The 20,240-nt window shown below is 38.6% G+C and overlaps 1 protein-coding gene across 2 annotated transcripts in view; it reads right to left on the minus strand.

Annotated features, from left to right (window-relative positions):
- RELN (reelin) overlaps positions 1 to 20,240 on the minus strand; it is a 284,743-nt gene that overhangs the window by 143,463 nt on the left and 121,040 nt on the right. For both annotated transcript variants that reach the window (XM_036400286.2, XM_054514804.1), the window contains exons 5-8: positions 18,576 to 18,608; positions 16,900 to 16,978; positions 9,665 to 9,761; positions 5,947 to 5,998 (exon numbers count right to left, since the gene is read on the minus strand). In XM_036400286.2, the coding sequence (XP_036256179.1) occupies positions 5,947 to 5,998; positions 9,665 to 9,761; positions 16,900 to 16,978; positions 18,576 to 18,608 (261 nt within the window). The remainder of the gene's footprint in view (positions 1 to 5,946; positions 5,999 to 9,664; positions 9,762 to 16,899; positions 16,979 to 18,575; positions 18,609 to 20,240) is intronic.

Here is a 20,240-nt window from a genome sequence, read left to right on the forward strand (position 1 = left end):
ATGGAGCTCAATGCATCAGCTGCACTATTTATTTTTGTAAGATTATTTTTTGTTCATAATGATCTTCTATTTGCTGAGGTTAATAGAGAAGTAAATGTGAGTTCTGAAGAACAGAATCCTATCAGGTAAGGACTAATCCAAAGGGCACATTCAACAATTCTAATGATGATGCTGATGATATAATAATAATAACAACAGTAATAATGATAATCTGTAGATTGAGCACACATCAAGGTAAAATAGATTTCCATTATCTACATAATAAAATAAATTTTATAGTTTAATTCTGAAAGACTACACTGGTAACAAAGGCAAATTGCTGCTACAAATGATAAGTGGAATAAATAGCCTGAAAAAAATTGCATTTTACCTTGTAAAGGTGATGAACACTGTCCATGCTTTGTCTTCAACAATCAGCACCAAGACCATTAGGCCATGGATTTTTCTGAGTGAAACAGCTTTCACATAGATCCTAGTGACCTTGGTAATTCAGGGAGAGAAATAAAGTCTGCTGCTAATGATTCACTAACCTGATGTCTTAGGGTGAAGCAGGACATGACATGAAAATCCTTTTGGAATCATTATGTCAAAGATCTGCATCCAAATCAGTGACTCTTACTCATAAACTAATTAAAAGCAATCAATAGCAGATTTTAAATAGTTTTCTGAATTACAGTCACAGAGGACTGTGAAATCAACAGCATTAAAACCAGACTGTAAATAAACTAAGCCACATAGAAATGTGCATTGCACATCCACCTCACCACTTAAAAAACATGACAGTATAAATGTAAAGGCACCACAGGTAATACAATTACTCTGCATTTAAGTACAACTAATGGTCTGATGGGTTTTAAAAGCTCAGGAAATTTGAAGTGAAGACAGGGGTGATTACTCAACCAGAAAATAAAGTTGCAAGAGTAGAAAGTGTGTTGAACAAGATTGGAAAAATTATTACTTCTGTTACTGGTTTAAGTGATTATACTGTAAGATTACCAATGAAATATTTATGTATGCAAAAGCAGAGAGTTTGGCATTTTATTTCCTTTGGAGGAAGATAGAAAATGGGGAAAAAGTGGGTACTATAGAATGAAAATCACCCCTAGCAACATCTCTGCACTCTGAATTACCAAAAAGTCCTGAATAGGTGAATACCAATAGTAATATTTCTAAATAATATGTTACCTGTATTAAAACAAATAGACACACACATTTACCCTTACTATAGGGTTCCATTAGAAAGATATTAAGAAACATTGATAAATTGCTGGCAGGTATTGTTAGCGATTGTAATAGATTAATTTGATACAAGTGGAACCCTCTATGGAATACTTGTCAAATGCTTAATCAACAATTAACTTGGTCAAATAATTTGGAACAATGGAAGGTGCAATAGATGGCAGAGAAGTGACTGGATGATGTTGAAGAAGCTAACAACAAACTAAAACTCTTGGTCAGCTCTGAAATAGTTGGGTGGCTGATCTTTGTTGGTCCCTTCCAACTGAAATGGTCCTACTCTATTCTATCCCACAAGCAGAGGGAGAAAAGGGCCATTCTTAATCTACAAGTAAGGTCCAAATGCTTGTGGTTCCACACCAGTGAGCAAATCACAATATGACCCATCTTCTGGATAATATCTGCTGGGATTTTCCTGAGAGGACAAACAGAGTCCATCTGGCAAAATCACAAAGCACTCTCACAGATTAAAGCCTGATGCTAAAACCTCACTGAAAACTGTTTTTTCTGAAGGCTGATGTGCTAGATTTGATTCCTGTCAAGTCTTTCCTTTAGCAATAGCTAGGGCATTAAGCATGTGATCCATGCAGCGAAGACGCCTAAAGAATTTCCAGTGCCAAGGCCTGGCAGCCTTCAGGCTTTGAAGATCACCTGTGCCCATGCATCTCCAAGTCCTTCATGTTAACACCAAATAATGATCTCAGAGAGAAACCCTTCCTTGCCAGCTCTGTGGTATTCTCAGGGTCCACAAAAAGTGTAGGGACAGGATTTATTGTTTTATTTATTGCAGGAAAAGTATTTTGCATCGTATTGAGATTCTTGTAAGAGATTCCATTTGTCAAGATAACATATACACCAATATTGCACATATGAAGTGACCATAACTCAGGTCACTCATAGTCAATTAGGGAAAGATGGTTTATGATTGCAAACAGCTTTTAAATACTGCAGGTGATGGATTTGCCATACAAAGGTGGTTTTGAAGGGGACTGAAAATAGGGATTAATGGTTGCATCAAAGTAAATCCTGACAGATTAGGGAACCCAACTTTTGCAAAAATTTCTTGTAATAATATTTTGGAAGGGAGAGGCCAAGTCCAAGCTTTATCTCCAAATAAAGCAAAAAAGCTTTTGAACCTGTGTCTATTTCTTTGTTTGCAAGACTAATGGCTTGATCCTCAAGAAACAGAGCTGAACTGCCAAATATTTGTTATATATGAAGGTGTATGCCTTCTCAGAATATAAAAAAACCCTTCCCCCCAGAAACCAATTTTGGTTTAACATAAAATAATAGGAAGATTAGATTTTTTTAGAAAATTAGGGGGAAGAAGAGTTGCTAATTTGCTCTAGTAATGACAGAGGATCTTTGTGACAATGGCATGAAAGTTGAAGGGAAAGAAATTTTAAACTAGGACTGTGCTTTACAAACATTATGTATTTCCCCAGTATTTGATACTGACAAAGTCATCCTGTTTTCAGAGGAATGTGAAGGAATTTTTGTACCAAAGCTGAAAAGTGGGAGGTTTCCCTATCAAGTTATTCTCCTTTTCAAATACTGTTTAACAGCCAGAAATGATCTCGTAAAACTAAGACATAAGGAGACAGGAGAAAATACAAGTTTTTCAAGGCATTATTTTCCATTAACAATTTTCACGTTGTTTCACCCATGGCTCCAAGGAGCACCTCCCTGGAGGCCAGGCTGAGTGTTGATGCTCATCACAGCATCTCCAGCTGCAGCAGAGGCTCTGCAGAGGAGGGAGGGATGGGAATCACCTGCCAGTGGAGGACTGCCCACACAGAGCCCACCCTGCCTCCAGAGCACCTGCTGGAGAGAACACCCAAGGAAAAAGCTTCAGCACAACAACCTGCACACCTCACACCTTGCCATTGCTTCCTGAAAGTCTTTCCTCTTCTTCCCATGGGATTTGGTGTCTCTTTCTGTATTTAGCTCAGTTGCTATCTCTCAGTACAAAGAAAGAGTCACCTTCCACCACAGTGGTCCATATGAATGACAGAGCACATTCAGCCCTGGGGAGCCCAGGGATGCAGCTGAGGGGAAAAGGCTCAGATTTGGAGATAGAGAATATTTCAGCTAATGAATCAGACTAATGTTGTGTGGCAGCTGAGTCCAGAGGCTTTTGTGCAATATCCTGCAATTCCCAAGCTGTTGAATCAGATGTTCTGGCCTGAGAGAGCCCAAAGGCATTGCTTTAAATATCTCAATTAACAATCCCACTGAACATTAAGAAAACTGCTAGACGTGTCAGTGCTGGGTCTTGGAGAAATGTAGTGATAGGTGATTAAGACAGTTGCAGTAATCAAAATTTTCTGCACACTTGGGCACAGAGTGCATGAGTGTAAATATCACCCCAGCCCTGGACCAGCTCTGAGTGGATGCTGCATGACAGACAAGTTCCTCTCATTCAGAAAGGATACTGCACATTAATGTTGTCCTGTGTGCTGAAAATGCCTTACTAATTACCTTTTCATCCTAATAAAGCCTTCTTGTTAAGTGCACCTTTCCAACTGCCTTGGCCTTTAAAGAGCAAAACCGCCAAATACATGATGCATGAAGGAAACCACACAGAATATCAGCTAATGAAAAATTCACTAGTCTGTTACCCTCCCTGACCACAGAGTTTAAAAGGATCTGGAATTCATGGTGAAACCAGAATTTAGGTTCAGAATTTTTAGCTTCATTTCCTAGTTCTCTACTGCCTATATAACTGCAAATACAAAATTCCATCTGATAATTAGAGGCAAGAAAAATTAAAATGTGCACTCTTTAATAAGGCCAAAGCTATGTGAAAAATTTAACATAAAGACACCCCCAAAAGACTACAGCTTAAGCTATTCCATGGCTGATAGAAAGTGGTAAACATTCTTTAAAATAAAAAGCAATTCCCTTGGATCAATCCCTAAATAGGGTTATGATTAAATCGGACATTTGGGAATAAGCTGGAAACTGGATTCTAAAGCCAAGTATTGCTGAGCTCAGCAGCAGTCCCCTGGCTCCTGCCGGCTTCTATCAGTTACAAAACCAATCTGCATTGTATTTCAAACTCATCACAGGCACATGGGGAAACATGATACATTTTCAACTGGAGGCTGAAATTTGGTTTACTTGGATGTGCATCCACCCCTCTCTGCTCCATCCTACTGAGGATTTCACTGGTTCCTACTGGTATGGGTTCAGGCATTGTTAAGGTATATTCATGAAAATCCTGTCATACAGAGTATTTCCTGCTCAGCCTTTTCTTACCCCTTTTTTATTTGACCTTTCCCATCTGACAGGCACAAATGCTCCTAGTGAAATATCAAATCTCGTTTTGAACGTTCTGGGAGCCTGCACTGCTCTGCAGTTCACCTGCAGCAGGCACCAGGCACTGGGCTGTGACAGCAAACACACACTACCAGCCCATTCACCTTACCCTGCCTGTAAACCATCTTGGCTCTCTGCAAGAATAATCCAAAATAGATTTTTGCAATTTTCATGAAAAGTGAGATTCCTCCATCATTGCAAACTTGCAGCTTTATAGAAGTCACATCTCATGCTTCTGTCAGTGAGCAACACATCCCAGTGGATCAGGTGAGCTGCAACCCTTCCACTGTCTGAATGAAACTTCAGGGCAGCAACAGGCTGGTTTTCATCTCAGGTACCCAATATTTATGCACTGATTCAGTTGAGGATTGGAGACATTTTTTTCTGGATTTTAAAACCAGTAATTCAAAATAAAGGATAGCTACCAGTCCTTAGATATATTAACACTGCAGTCAGAAGCAGGTACTGATGACTTCCAATACCCAAATGAAGAACTTCAGGTAAAAAACAAATTTAAATGATGTATTTCTGAGCCTTCTAGGATTTTGATTTCCAATCCATTAAAAACCCAAGCTGTTTTCCAAGCTACATGATTGTTCTTATTTTCAACTGAGATTTCCAGAGTTTAATCACACATCTCCTGAGATAAGTTTGGAGTATTACTTTTTTAAAAATAGGAATATGATTTGGAAACACATATCCAGGGGTCTACAGAGAAAGCAGGCTACATTTCCTGCTTGCTTTTTTACTGAACTATTTATATCACTAGAACATTTTTTCTTCATATTTTCAACACTGAGAAATGAGTTAACAAAGTAAGTGTGTTCCAAATTTGCCCTCAGCCACAGCCTCTAGCATAATTTATAGCCACAAATGCACAGTGAAATGTGCAATAACTCACAGTATTCTAAGTAATATAGCATAAAACCATGCTGTTGATAATATGGACTTAATAGCATTTAGTCTTCATCTGCCCTACCTATTCTCTTTGTAGAAATGTGTTTAAAACAGCACTACCTTGGTGTAACTTGGAATATATTGGGGGGTTAAATAACAAAACCTCTCTTTTTTTTTTTAGAAACAATAATCACACTTCAGAGAAAGAGCAAGAAATTATAATGCTAAACATCAGGCTATAAAACAGGAGAAAAAAACAGAACTCACACATAGCTCACCAGAGTATCCACTGCAGCTTTCCATTTCCAAAATTTAAAACAGTAGCTCCGTGTCAGGAGATGAATAAATACACTGAAGTTTTTAAAAGATTTTTTAATCCCTTGTGTTGAGTCTAACATCAACCACAAAGGTAACCCTGAACTTTAGGGCCATTTTCCTTTACAGAAAGGACTCTTTTGCACTTTCTTGGGTCGAAGGGTAATCTAAACTTACCAAGGGAAAATTGAAGGACGGATGCAGTGGTTGTGTTAAGGCCAGTGGTGGTCTATGGGAAGAGAAGCAAATGTTTTTGTTAGATGAGCAAAACAATACATTCATCACTTGTTTTTCCTTAAAGCATGGAAAATCTCCAGACACTCACATCTCCAGTGCATGGGACTGTTTATCACCAACCCTTTCAGACTGAGCGATTGTGGATATTTTTGTTATATCATTTTGGTTTTTGAAAGCTTATCATATGTCAAAGCCAGAATTTTTTTTCACCATAATAATAATAACTACCAAAAAACCCCACATTTATGTTCAGCAGGGTCACTTGAACACTCTTTGGAAGATTGAAAAAATTATCTCTGTGGTTTATAGTCAGCTTAGTGTAAATCTGTATATATGGAACAGTTCTCACTTTTCCCAGCACAGAGCAAGGACTAAAAATGATCATAAATAAATAATAAAAATAACATTTCTTAACCCTAAAATAATGAACTATTAAGAGGAAACAATGGAACTTAAATCTTCCACACCAAAGGAAACAAAAACCCTTGGTGATACTACATGGTATGTAGAGTGCAATGCTGTAGCAGAATCTACCCACTGCTGACATCCAGAGAGATGGAGAAAAAAGAGAGAAGCACCAGCAGCTCACTCTGTACTCAGCAAACCACCCTCCTTTGAGGCCTCTCTTTCTCCCTTCTTTGAATGCCTCCATATTTCAGTGCCTCAAATTAGAATGGTTCTCCTCAAAATGCTATAAAATAAAAAGCCCCAGTGTGTTGTGAAGGACACCTAATTGTTTTCAATTTCTTTTGAAAGCTGAATTTAACAATACTGCTACTTAACAAGCAAGGCATCCAAGAACAAAAGGGACTGGACTTCTTCCAGTGCCAGCTCAACCTAGTTGAGCTATTCATTAAATGATGCCTTTGAAAATAATGGATGGAGATCTGCATGAGTTGGTGCGAGGTTTTGGTGTGATTTGTTTCCTTTCTACATACATATTACATACAGAAAAGAATTTCTTATAAATACTAAGGAATGGCATGTTCACTGAAATACATTGAAGATTAGCTGATAAAAACACTACATGTTCTAACAGATAATTTTAATTTTTAAGCAAGAATAGGAAAGCTGCATTTACATGCATCCACTTTAAAAATAAAGTCACATTCCCATTTAAGTCATTCTGCCAGGATTGATTCAGTATTAGGTATCACACACTGCCAAATGATAAATTACTTTCTGATTTGAGTTAAGAGCACCTATTATATTAGTTTTCATTCAATTAATTATGTTGTGCAAGTTATAGTTTGAAAACAAAACCTTTATTGAGGTTCAGTAGCTCATATCACCAAGAAATTAAACACATCAGTTATCACAGAAGAGACATTCATGCAGATTTAGACCGTGCTGTGAATCATTCCAGCAATGTTTTGGGAAAAACACTAGACTTACTAAAAATTTTTGCAAAATTCTGCATAGGATTGCTTAGTTCAGACACTGCAGAGAGTATGGTAGGCAGCCTTTAGCAGATATTTTCCTTTGCTTGCCACATCTTTGATGCTATACACCTTTCCAGGATTTTGCCAGCAGTAAATTCTCACCCACAGACAGGGACAGTTGGTATTAAAACCCCTCTGCCTGCAGTAACAGGTGGCTGCTGGAAATCAGGAGGAAAGAAGGAGGTCAAGGTAGCAAATCAGCAGCTGTTAGTGCTGCTGATGGAAAATATTTTTGCAAATTCAACTCCTCTTGACTAAGTATTGTAAAGCAGTAATTCATGTACCAGGAGCCATTAGCAGGAACAGAGATTTCATGATCCATTTCAAGCAGGGTCAGAATAGGATTGATAAAAATCATAGAGAAATGAAACAGGTATTAAAATTTCTGACAGAAAGAGGCATGTTGTGAAATTGTCAAAACAACTGCAAATGAGAAACAGGTTAGTTCTAGGACAGTAGGTATTTAAATGTGTGTCCATACTCAAAAATAGAACTAGATCACACCTCTGGCCTGAACACTCCTGTGCTCATCCATGGTGTTGAGCCATTTGCATGTTCCCGCAGAAGGGTTTGTTTTTTCTGCAGCACTGCCATAATATTTATAAATACTTCATTTTTAGGCTGGTAACTGTTTATAAGCATGATGATTTTTTCAGATCATTATTCAATCACACCACTTTGGTAGCCTAACAAATGTTTTCCAAATTCCTGATGTCATGGTAGTGCTACTTTACTACACAGCAATATGACAAATGCAGTCCAAGACTGGATTTATAAGCCAATTCCTGATTACTAAGGATAGTCTAAATTGCATATCAGCAGGGAGAAGACAGCTAATGAATGACAGTTCAAAACCCTCAGAGCTGGGACCCTGGGTTTGTTAAATGTCATAAATAGATTTTTTCCAAGTAGTGTTACTTATACTCAGTACTACAACTAAAAATGAATGTAAAGAATGGGAAAAATACCCCAGTGGTGTGACTTCCCTTTTGCACAGGACATAAACCAATGCAGGCATTCTCAAGGCAGTTAGCAAAGCACAGCACATTCAAACAGGATGCAAAGTAGCAGAGAGGCCATTTAACATCCCTGACAGGATTCCCTGGCTCTAGCTGGCTGCAAGGGAAATCCTTTTTTATCTGTAAAATCTCTAAATTAGTTTTATATGTGTTGATGACTTTTATGCACCACATCAGCAATATCTATATTGCATTTGTGTCATTCTCCTCTCTGTTAAGGATGTAAAATTAACCTTGTGAAAAGAATTGTCAGTGTCTGAAATGAAGAGAAGATGCCTGGCCAAAACCACTTCTGTTTTATGGCCCTCTTCCATGTTTGCTCTTCAAATAGCCCTAATCAGCCTCTCCCTCCATTCAGAAGACTGTTGAAAACATGAAAATTAATTCTGAATTACATGGGCTTTGATCTGGTCTTTTAATTTTTCAGTTCTTTCCAAAGCTCCCCTTATATGTACATCATTGCAGCTAGCTGCTCAGCATCAGCATGTGGCCATTGATTTATGTATTGCAATTCATTTTCCACACTCAGATGACCTCAAGTTAATGCAAATTGCACTTGTTTCTTACAGCAATTTTATGACCAAACTACCTCCCTACCTCCCAACAAAATTAATTCTGTCCCATTCATCATGACTCAATCTGTTACATACACTTCCCTGAGACTGGCAGGTGCTTGCTCCAGGCTGCATTTAAGTCTGTAGGATGCATTGTTCACAAGTGGTGTTTTACAACCAAATTAACATTTGTCAACAGGGACAAGAAAAAACGGGACAAGACTAATAAAATAATAAAAGAAAAATGAACCCTGTCTCTATTTAATTGTTGGATATTAAAAGAGAACGATGCCAGTTCGAAAATACTGTTCTATGTCCTTGACTTTTCAGTATTTCAGAGATAGTTTAAATGACTTGGATACTAGCTGGATCAAGAGACTGTTCCTTGCAAAGGGACAAAGGTTATTGCAACTATTGCAATAAGATAATATTGCAGCTATTGCAATAACCTTTGGCTAGCATCTATTGTTTAAAACACTGGGGTGTTTCTGGGTGTACTTCTATGGACCTTGCTCAAGAGCATCTCTGCTAAATACCAAACGTTCTGGCTGCTGGTAATCCCGATTCAGAATACCAACATCCCTGCAGCTGACACAGCTTCCCAGCCTGCCCCAGCCCTGGCAGAGGGGCAGCCTTCACTTACCAGCTCTCTGGGGCCGTATGGGTCGCAGAAGGTGGCGGCGTTGCCGTGCATTATCACTCCACAGTGCCCCCCGACCTCGCAGTTACTGCACTCAGACCTGCAGGGAGAGCACACTGTGGTCAGAAGGGAAAGCAGAGACTGCATTTTGGAGGCAGTGTAAGCTGTAAAATCAGGCTGCTGGGTCTTGGTGCTCAGATTGGGCTGTTTGTTATCACGGTGCTGAACACAAAGGTAGGGCAGCTGTAAGTGCGATCCACTGGAGCTGCCTCCTGTGAAAGGCCTTGGTGATTCAGTGTTTGCTCTCTGCAAACTGCCCAATGAGCAGGGACACCCCTCAAAAAGTGGGGTGTCCCTGCTCATTGAATGCAAAGCATTTCACCATGGGAAAACAAGTTGAAATCTTACATATATACATATACCCTGAAGCTACTCTTCTTACAAAATCCTTGTGAACATTTGATTTACCATAAGTAAATCCACCATCATGGAGTTACCATAGAGAAAGCTGAGGACAAGTGGCTGGGATCAGCCCCCCTCCTGCTGGCAGGGTTATTTCCCCAAAGGCCAGGCTTGAGGCTGCAGTGTAACATGGCATTTGCTGTTGCTTCTATTTGTATTTGTCATATTCCATATTCCTAGTAACAGAGTTGCTACTCTGCTCACCTTTAGGAAAAAAAACTATGAAGAAATTCTCAGAGAGGCTGGTAAGTGCTGCAGAGACAAATAATTACACCTGTCCTGATACTTCTTAATTTAATATGAAGGATTTTGTGGGCAGCCTGACTGCAGAACGTAGTGAAAGGGCTGCCTCCCTCACCTTCTAGAGCTAGGGTATCAGATCTTGGCATGAGGTCCACATTTTCAAAAAACATTGGATATACTCCTGGTCCCCAACAAGCTGCCTGCAATGGTGCTGGCCAACATTGCCTTTGGGCACCCAAAGCACAATTTAAACATCAAACCTCCAGGGAAACACTCCAGAAAAAACATCAGACATAGAAATGTTTGAATTTTTTTCCCTGTATGAGCATGCCAGTGAAGTAATTCAGCAATTCACACTGATAGCATTTAGGATTTTGAATTTAAGCAGCAAAATAAAATATTCTAATAAAGGAGTATAGTTCAAATCAACATGAGTGAATTAATATTTACTTAAGAAGTCACAGTCAGCAAATAATTTTATTTCTCAATAAAAGGCAAGAAGAGAGCATGTGAGTGAATAAAGTGGTACTTTTAGAGAAAGCACAGAAGCAGAGTTCACAGGGAACATGTTTTGTTGCTATCTAAATTTCACTTGATCCTGAAGTTTCAACAACTGAAGAGCAAGAAACAGGAACTAGAAGAATTTCTGGGATTCTGTAGGATTCTGGCTGTTATAAAAATTATTTTCATTGTATGCCCCTACATTTTTGAATTTTATAGTGGAGCATCTACCTGGACTCTTGATACATGCAAAGAGACAGATATGGCAGGAAAACTTTGCCCTGAATACTTTATAGGGACCACTTAGTCCTTCCTGAAAGGTCAGGCTACATAATCCAAGGGATATTTTAATTCTCTAATTCTCATATTTCAACAGATAAAAAGTGATTAATCTGTTTTACTTCTGTAATGGGGTCTATGAAATATTGTCTGGAAATCCAGAAGCACTGTCCTGCTAACACAGCAGTTTCATCATCGGTTGTCTTTTCTAGGATGACTCCTTTCATACAAAATTGGATGGCTGTTGGTAATCCTGATTCAAACCTTTGTGCTGTCTTTGAAGTGCATTACCTTTGACAATAAACTGCTCATTAGCTTGACAAGAATGCATGAAGAGCAAGATAATTGATCTGCTGCTCCTCAGATCATCGTCATAGTACTACGTGTTTAGAAACGATCCAATTTGCTCCTCTCCTGGTGCAGACAGGAAGGTTAATTTCTTTTCTATTTATACAAACAGAAGAGAGTATTAATTGCCCTGGCTGGGTGCAGCTTTCTACATTATCTTTCTCACCTGCCTAGTCTAAAATCTTAGCACATTAAAATCACTTCAGCTTTCTCTTCACAGCTGGTCCTCGCTGCCGCTGCTGACAAGTATCGCATTTATCGAGATGACTTCTTCTCCACAGACCTGCCATCTCTCTCATCCCTGGCTTAGACAGTCCCACCTCTGTCTGCTATTGTTCTTCACTTTGCTGAGGGGGAAACATCTGCTGTTTCCTCACCCCTATTTGTCATTCCTTTTCCCTCTACAATACCTGAGTATGTGGATATTATATTGACTGATGTCTTTTGTGATGTCTGAACCATAAAGAAGATAAACATCTCAAACTGCCAAGAGATTTTTAAACATAAATCTTTCTGAAGTTTAATCCCACAGTTTTAGTGCAATTTGGAAACCACTTTAGGACCTCTCTCTCCTGTCACAAAGCTTTCCTCAACCTCTTTGCCACTGGAAATATCACTGTACCTGTACATTTCTCATATGCCATGAAGAAGTGATGACCAAGAGAATCTCTGTTTCTTATTGATTGATTTTACATGCTCAACTATTCTTCATGTCATCTTTGACAAGTGTGCCTTCTGTAAGTGACTGCTGCTTGGTGTGCTGATAGGCTTTGAGATGAAACATGACATCAAATTTGGAAGGAGAGTTTAGCCAGCAAAACACTTCTGTACTGTCTCTTTCTCCTTTAAATGTACTGAATCCCCTGCTTTCTCCAGTCCTACTATTAAAACTGTTTTATACAGAAACATGCAGTCGTGCCAACATTTATTCTTTACTAATTTATGCATTTCTTAACATTAGATAATTTATCATAGGATTAAACAGAATTTTTTAAAACATTTGTTCTCGTTTAGCCTGGTTTAGTTCTTATCTAGCATCTTTTTTATGCTCTCTACTGCAGTTTATGAGGTTACATGGAGGCAAGATGGTCACAGGAATAGACGCTCAATGACCTAGGCAGTCTTCTTCATACTACTCATACTGGACCACTACTCATCCAGCCATTCCCTGGCAAGTGGTACTGGTGCAGATTCCCTTTCCCAACTGAAGAAATCAGTTAATTCCTTCATTGTGACTGTGGTTACAAGGGTTTTCAGGATGAAGAAGAGATGAGAATGTTGATTCTATGATCAGAAGGTTTGATTTATTATTTTATGATATATGTTACATTAAGATTATATTAAAAAGAAATAGAAAGGAAAAAGTTTCTTCAGAAGTTAGCTAAGCTAAGAATAGACAAGAATGAATAACAAAGATCTGTGTCTCAGACAGAGAGCAAGAGCTGGCTCTGCCATGAGTGGTCAGGAAATTTTAATATCTACAGGAGACCAATCACAGGTCTACCTGTTGCATTCTACAGCAGCAGATAACTATTGTTTACTTTTGGTTGCTGAAACTGCAGCTTCTCACAAGGAAAAATCCTAAGAAAGGATTTTTCATGAAAGATGTCTGCGACACTTCATTCCTGAGCTTTCTGATCTAACAGTGTCCTGTCAGTTTTCAGAAAGTCTCATGGACATTAATCCCTTGTATTATTTCAATTTTCTAATTGACAAATGTACTAAACACTTCTGGTAGTTCAACAAGTCAACAGTGGCTGGCTGAGCATGGACATTGGTGCTGCATTTATGGTGTGTTACCTACCTTCACTTCCACAGCTGATACATGTCAGATACATAATACATTGGACATTTATGATTGTGTGAAACATATTTTTTTCACAAGACAAGAGATCTTTGTAAGATTGGTGGCAAATAAAACCCAAGAAATGGGAAATCTTTGCTTAGGTAAGCAGGCTTTTGCCTATGGGCTGGGGACTTTGGGAATGACCATATTCTGACATGACCAGACACTGGAAGAAAAGATTATAAACATTAGTTGGATACACCATACAAGAAGATTCTCATAGTGGGTGGTTTCCCAAAAAAAAAAAGAGAAAATGCTTCCATTTCTGCATTCCCAGCAGAGAAATCCTCCTTCTTTGTTCTATGTTTCATCTATGTTCACATAAGGATGTGTCCTCTCCTGTTGCCTCCTCTCTCCCTGTCCCTTTCCCACTTTAGCGGTTTCTCCTGTTTTCTTTCAGTCACCAATTTTTTTATTTAGGTATGTGGTACCGTGACTTTTCTTTTACAAAGAGCCTTTCCTTTCTCTTCCTTCTGCAGCTCCAAAAACATTTGCAGCCACTCCTTCCCTGTTTCTGAGCCTCCAAAGAAACAGATGGCTGCTGGGAAGGATGTGTCTTACAATGCATTTGAAAGAGCAGGCAGTCACTCTCAAAATCATACAGTGCCCTTGTGCAAAATAGTTATTTGATATGAGGCCTCTCCCAGCAATGGACTGACACACAGGCTCTGCTGGGACTCATAAAATTGGACACATAGAGAGGACATAAATTGCTTATCTGGTGCTCTTGGATGGTACATCTCTGCCAGAGCTGCACATGCCAAAAGGGGAAGCAGGAGGAGTGGGAAAATATTAATCACTTCCAAGCCAGTGTTATGTAGGATTTGGGAAGAAAAGATTGGAGGAAAATACAAGCAGTTCTCTTTTCATCAGCACACAAATAATGGCTTCAGAAATGATTAGAGTGGCTGGGTGTAAGTGGCCCCATGGCACGGCCCTGCTGGGGCACACGAGGCAGCTGCTCCACACAGAGCAGGCTGAGCAGAGATGGAAATGCTGCTCCAGCACTCACTGCAATTGCTTGTGGTAAAGATGGGATTTTAGCAGGTGCCAGGGGAAAAACCACAATTTTAGGGTGGATGGCAACAACTGTTAATAATTCCTGATTTTACTCCCACTAGACAATCAAATGAGAATGAGCTTTCTGCTGCTAAGTGGGCCTTCACTGGAGGCAGAGCTACTGCAGAAATTCTTTGTGCTGAAAAGCTCACGATACATCACTATGGTTTTCTTTTATTTGTGCTCCACTTCTGTTTAGCATTGCTGAAAATGCTGGCTTTGTGCTATTACAGGAAAATCTGTCTCAGGATTGTGGTGAGTTTTTGGGCTCTCTCCTAGCACCCACCTCTCTGCACTGACTCACCAAGCAAAGTGGTGAAGTTTATTCCAGAGGGACCAAATCCACATCTTGGCAACAAAAGGAGCAGAAGACTGGGGACTCTTTTAATCTGATATTTTTCTGTTGAGAGTTCTATAAGCAAGGATGAATTTAAAGTTGAGAGCAATGGATAAATAAATTATGGAGGCTCCCAATAGAGAAGTCCTCTGTGAATTATGAGGCATCTGCAGGGAAATAATGCCTCTCCTCATTTCTTTCCACTCAAGTCCATTTAACACACTGCTGCTAAAGCTATCTACCTTGGCAGCTATTCTGCAACCCATTAAGAGTCCTTGATCTGTCCATACCCATAAAGAAATAGGAGTTTTTTTGTTATAGTATCACACATCCTTAATGCCTTTAGTCCAGAAAAAAAAAACATTTAAAGAGCTGATACAAAAGGAATGAGAGGAGCAAAAATTGTAGGCACAATTAAAACCTGTTAAAATGAGCATGAAAAAAATAAAAATATCTGTAAAATTCTGTAAACTACAGCATTTTTACATAAGACGGTTAAGCTATGAAAGACCTGCACAGATTGGAAGTTGTGACAGTCCTTAATAAAAAGGAAAATAAAGTCAAATGTCACAGAATGAATGTATTAACTAACAAACACAGGTAAGTGCTAAAATGCTCACCAAGGATTTATTTGAACAAGATAAACTAACCCAGTAATATATTTCTATGTCTTGTATGAATTAAAACAATAAATTAATTATATTTATAAAATAGGATTGAAAGAAATAGAAAATTCAGAAACAATCTTATATAAGAAAAGGAGGCTCCAACCTTCAAAACTTCATATTAAGACCAAGAGATGTGTTTATCTGGGTATTTTATACTGTATATGCTCTCACTATACGGAACAGAATTGGTTTTGTACTAAGAGAGATGTATAGCTTCCTCCTCTGGGACATTGCACACATATATCATATTAAATGGTAGTTTATGATCACTGTGGTGGTAAAATTATTAATATTGAAGATTCAGAAGTCTTTCTAAGAGTCATCCTTGGTAAAAGAACACTCCTTTTGACTAAAAGCTGACAGTCTGCCACTGTTTCCAACTCCCACCTTTGGAGCTCAGGGAGCACTGGGAGATTGCTCTTGTAGGCTCCACCAACAGTTATCCCTCCAGATTGTCCTGTTATTTACAGGACAACTTTGGGCAACTTTGGACTATGGCAGTGACTTAAGGAGCCCACCCCTCCCAGGGGTTGATATTTGACTTTATTAACATTGAAGTGATTATTTTTCCTCAACTCTTCCATTGTTTTCTGAACCAGTGCAGGGGTTGGGGCTCTGCAATCCCTTGGCTGAGTGACAATGGGGGAGCAGAGGGAGAGATGGTGTCTGAGAGCTCTCTCACTGTGCTCACAGTTCATGAAGCTGCTGCCTGACCTGCCCCAAGTTGTACCTGCCTTGTTATGCATGGGAAGGTTGAGATTCTTCTGTAGCTTCCACTGGTTAAAGAACAATAACATCTTGTGCTGGCTGTTTCAGACATAGACTGTGATAATATGAATGACCCAATTCAGGAATCCCAAACCCTCCCAAGCCCTAGCAATTGGAAGTTGCTGAATAGAACTGAGAAGGAAAGTGTTTTCCTTCTTATACAATACAATACAGTTCTGAAAAAGTATGCCTTCCACTAAAAAAAAAGGAAAAAGAAATTCAACCTCAAACATTTTCATCACATGAACATTAGACAGAGGTATTTAATTCCAGTTGGGGTTTTTGGGGGGGTTTTCTTATGATTTTTTTAAGCATTTGGAAACACTTCATTTCAGTTTGGAAGGAATTATTGCTATAGTTAGCTTCACCAAAAACATGTACAACATGAAATTAAAAAAAAAAATTGCAACAACAAAGTTTAATTATTGAAATTCTCCTTTTTGATGAAAATCTGTGTTTTCAGGAAACCAAAATCTTCATTCATAAATATTCTCTGAGCTCAGCTCTAGTCCTTCTATTTTTGGATTATTTAAAAATTTGAAATCAAGAAGAATTTGTCATCCACTTCAATGTGCTTAGAATTTCTCAGTTACTCATTAATGAATTAATTAATAAACCACAATATTTAGGTCCTAATGAAGCAAACCCACACTTCAGTTTATACTTCATTTCATTCAATAAATGTTTTCATTTGCTCAAATGCATCTAAAGGAGTGCAGAAACTCACCACATGGTAGGATTCAATTCTTGCTGATGGTAAGAGTCAAAGTCATCTCGCAGGATAACGCTGTCACTGTGCATTTCAGCTGCAAAGAAAAAAAAGCAGTATAGGAAAAGAATCCAGTGCAATCATCCCATGCTTTCTTACCCAAAGAAATGCATTGTAAAGTGCATTTTAGATTTCTAAAAGTCTGCTTTTTAGGTTAAGCTACTTGTAAAAACCAGTGCTTCTTCTTTACAGGACTTTTTCTTTACTCTGGATAATAGTACCACGAAAAATTAAAAAGTGCCCCCATCATGGAAGTGTGATGGCTATGGAAAGATGGAGTCATCAAGTACACACTAAATCTTCTATGTTTTGTTCTCAATTGTTGGTTTTCTGAATGTTTAGGAAAAAATCTTTCCAAACTGAGATTCTGCAAACATGGGCACAAGAATGGATGAGAAGTCCTAATGAGGGTATTACAGATCTTACAGTCAGGGAATACATTTTGACAACTCATAAGTGAAAATCAATGGGTTCACTGGAATTTCTCTGCTGCTATCAGCAGACCTGTCAGTAAAGGTCAATTTATCTAAGGAACATAAACTGTGAGTTATGTTATGCAAATATTTCTCACCACTGTTCTGCAAACTTCCCCAATATTCCACCTAGATTTACTCTCTCATTTATGTATGATGACAAATAAACTCCCTTTAAATCCCAGCACTTTGGCACCTGTGATTGTGTTAGACAGATCCTCCTCTACAAATACTTCCACTAAAGTAATGAAGTAACTGTCACCTGCTATTTAAACTGAGGAAGAATGCCAGAATCTGTCCTGGGTGAATCAAATGGCAGCATAAGGGTTGGTGGATGCAGGGAGCAGCAGTGCCTTGCTCCAGGGTCCACCTGGGAGGTGCACTGGCACAAAACCTTCCTCAGAGCAACCCTGCCCTGCTGTGAGGTGCTGTCACACACTGAAGGTTATGGGGCATAGAATCAGGGAATGGTTTGGGTTGAAAGCGACCTTAAAGATCATCTAATCCCAACACCTCTGGCATGGGCAGGGACACCTCCCACTATACCAGAGTGCTCAAAATCACATCCAGCCTGGCCATGAACACTTCCAGAGATGGGGCATCCACAGCTTCTCTGGAAATCTATTCCAGTGTCTGACCAACTTGACAGCTAATCTAAATCTGCCCTCTTTCATTTTAAAGTCCCTCATTCCCCCTTGTTTTATTACAACAAGCACTTGAAAAAATGCCTCTCCAGCTTTCTTGCAGCCCCTTTAAAGATGCTCTAATGCCTCACTGAAGCCTTCCCTTCCCCAGGCAGAACAACCCCAACTCTTCCAGCCTGTTTTCAAAGCAGGGGTGCTCCAGTCCTGGCTCTCTTGCAAACAGATGCTCTAATGCATAACTAGGACTCTAATACATAACTAGGACCAAAAAGTCTGCAGCATGATATACTCACACTGCAAGGAGTCAAAGACAAGAAATAGGAGAAATAAAATTAAGAGAAATAAAAACCACAATGAAGAAACAACTAATCAGAATTAGATATAATTCATTCAACTTCATATGAATCTCATTTTTATTTGAATTCCTCAGACCTAGTTTAATGTGACTTTACAGATTTTTTACTATAATAAAGTCAATGATTCTGAGTTTAAGTAGTAAGAATGACAAATCACCTACCTAGGTGAGGATGTAAGGGAGCTTCTGTCGGGGCTGTGGAAAACAAAGACACACAGTGCATGAATATTTTCTATCAACAGGGCTCAACTGCAGCATTAAATATCAATTCAGCTTAAAACAAATTGTACAGTATATACTCTCTTAAATCAGTAGTTTAATTGTGAAAAACGTGATAGACCCCAACAGTTACAAAAATATAATAGGAAAACAAAAATAATTGTTCTCTTAATTAAAACAAGCATTGAAATAAATGAAAGTTAGTACTGGCTTTACAGTAAGGTAAAAAGATCAATTCAAGTCTAGAATGATGAGATATTGTTAAAACTAATTTGGATTAAGATTCAATATCTCAAGGGCTGACAAAGTGGAAATTAGGCTTAACAAAAGAAATAGTCTAAGAGAGGTAAAAAATGCCATTTTTGATCTTTTATACTACACTGAACAACATTTTACTGGGCTTATTACTGGGAGAAGTAATCCAAATATTCCTAGGGCAACAAGTAGCAGATAACTCTGCAAATCACAATATCAAACACTTATATCAAAGCATGTTTTTGCTGGCAATGCTGATCAATTCCCCAGTAGGTCTCTGCCTCCCAAGAAACACCAGAATGTTGTAAAGACTCTGCATGGGGGGCACATGAAATGGCACAAATTTGTTGAGTAACTTTCTTCCAACACTTTGGAACAGGAGTCTTGGTGCAGCATTACACAAATGGAACCAGACTGTATCTGAAAGGGCACAGCTACATAAAAATATATGTGGAAGTCTAGAAGCTGGCTACACAGTGTGTAGGATACCCTATGGCAGCTACCACATTCACAGCCTTGCTGGAACTTAAACCCAAAGTAGGTTACATCTCTTTCATCAAGGCCAAAGGGGTGCATATAACCAAGCTCCTGGGAAGCAGCTACCTATTTGTCCATCAGTATCTCAGCCATAGATCTGCATTTCCAGCTGTCTTTTGGTCTTTGGTAAAATAGAACCACCAAAAAAAGATAATTTTTTAAGCCAAGATTCATTTGATGATCCTGTGTTTTTTGTTGGGCACTGACCTAAATTGCAGCAGTACTCCTGATTTCTTCAGCATATTTGCAATAAATACTGAATTACTGCAATTTCTGTCATACCATCTGACAAATTAAAAATAGATTAAAAATAAACATAAAAATGAGTGCAGCAATCTGTGTCGAGCTCTCACACATAGTCATCTGAATAGAAAGCCCAATACAAATCTCAAGAATTTTGTTTTTCTCTTCCTGCTTAGTCCTTAAATACTGGATTTACAAGGAGCCATGCCATTCTCTAATGAAACTGCAACACTTCATGGAGAAGTAGGTGATGAAGAAGACTGAGCAGTCAACAAATGAGCTATCTGCAGACCAGAAAATGATGGCAAGCAATCTGGATTTACCTTAGACAGAAAACTTCCATTTAACAGGCTTACCAGTTAGAGGAGTGACATGTTCTACACCATCCACTAACCATATAAATATATACATTTTTGTGTGTAGATATATCTCTCCCTTAACGTTATGTACATATACATATATATGTATGTGTATATATACACACACATGTATGTACATGGATACAGATATACATAGACATATATAGGTATGTATGTATGCATTTATATATACACACAAACTGAAAACCACAGA

Source organism: Molothrus ater, chromosome 5 (genome assembly GCF_012460135.2).
Source record: "Molothrus ater isolate BHLD 08-10-18 breed brown headed cowbird chromosome 5, BPBGC_Mater_1.1, whole genome shotgun sequence".
Taxonomy (NCBI): domain Eukaryota; kingdom Metazoa; phylum Chordata; class Aves; order Passeriformes; family Icteridae; genus Molothrus; species Molothrus ater.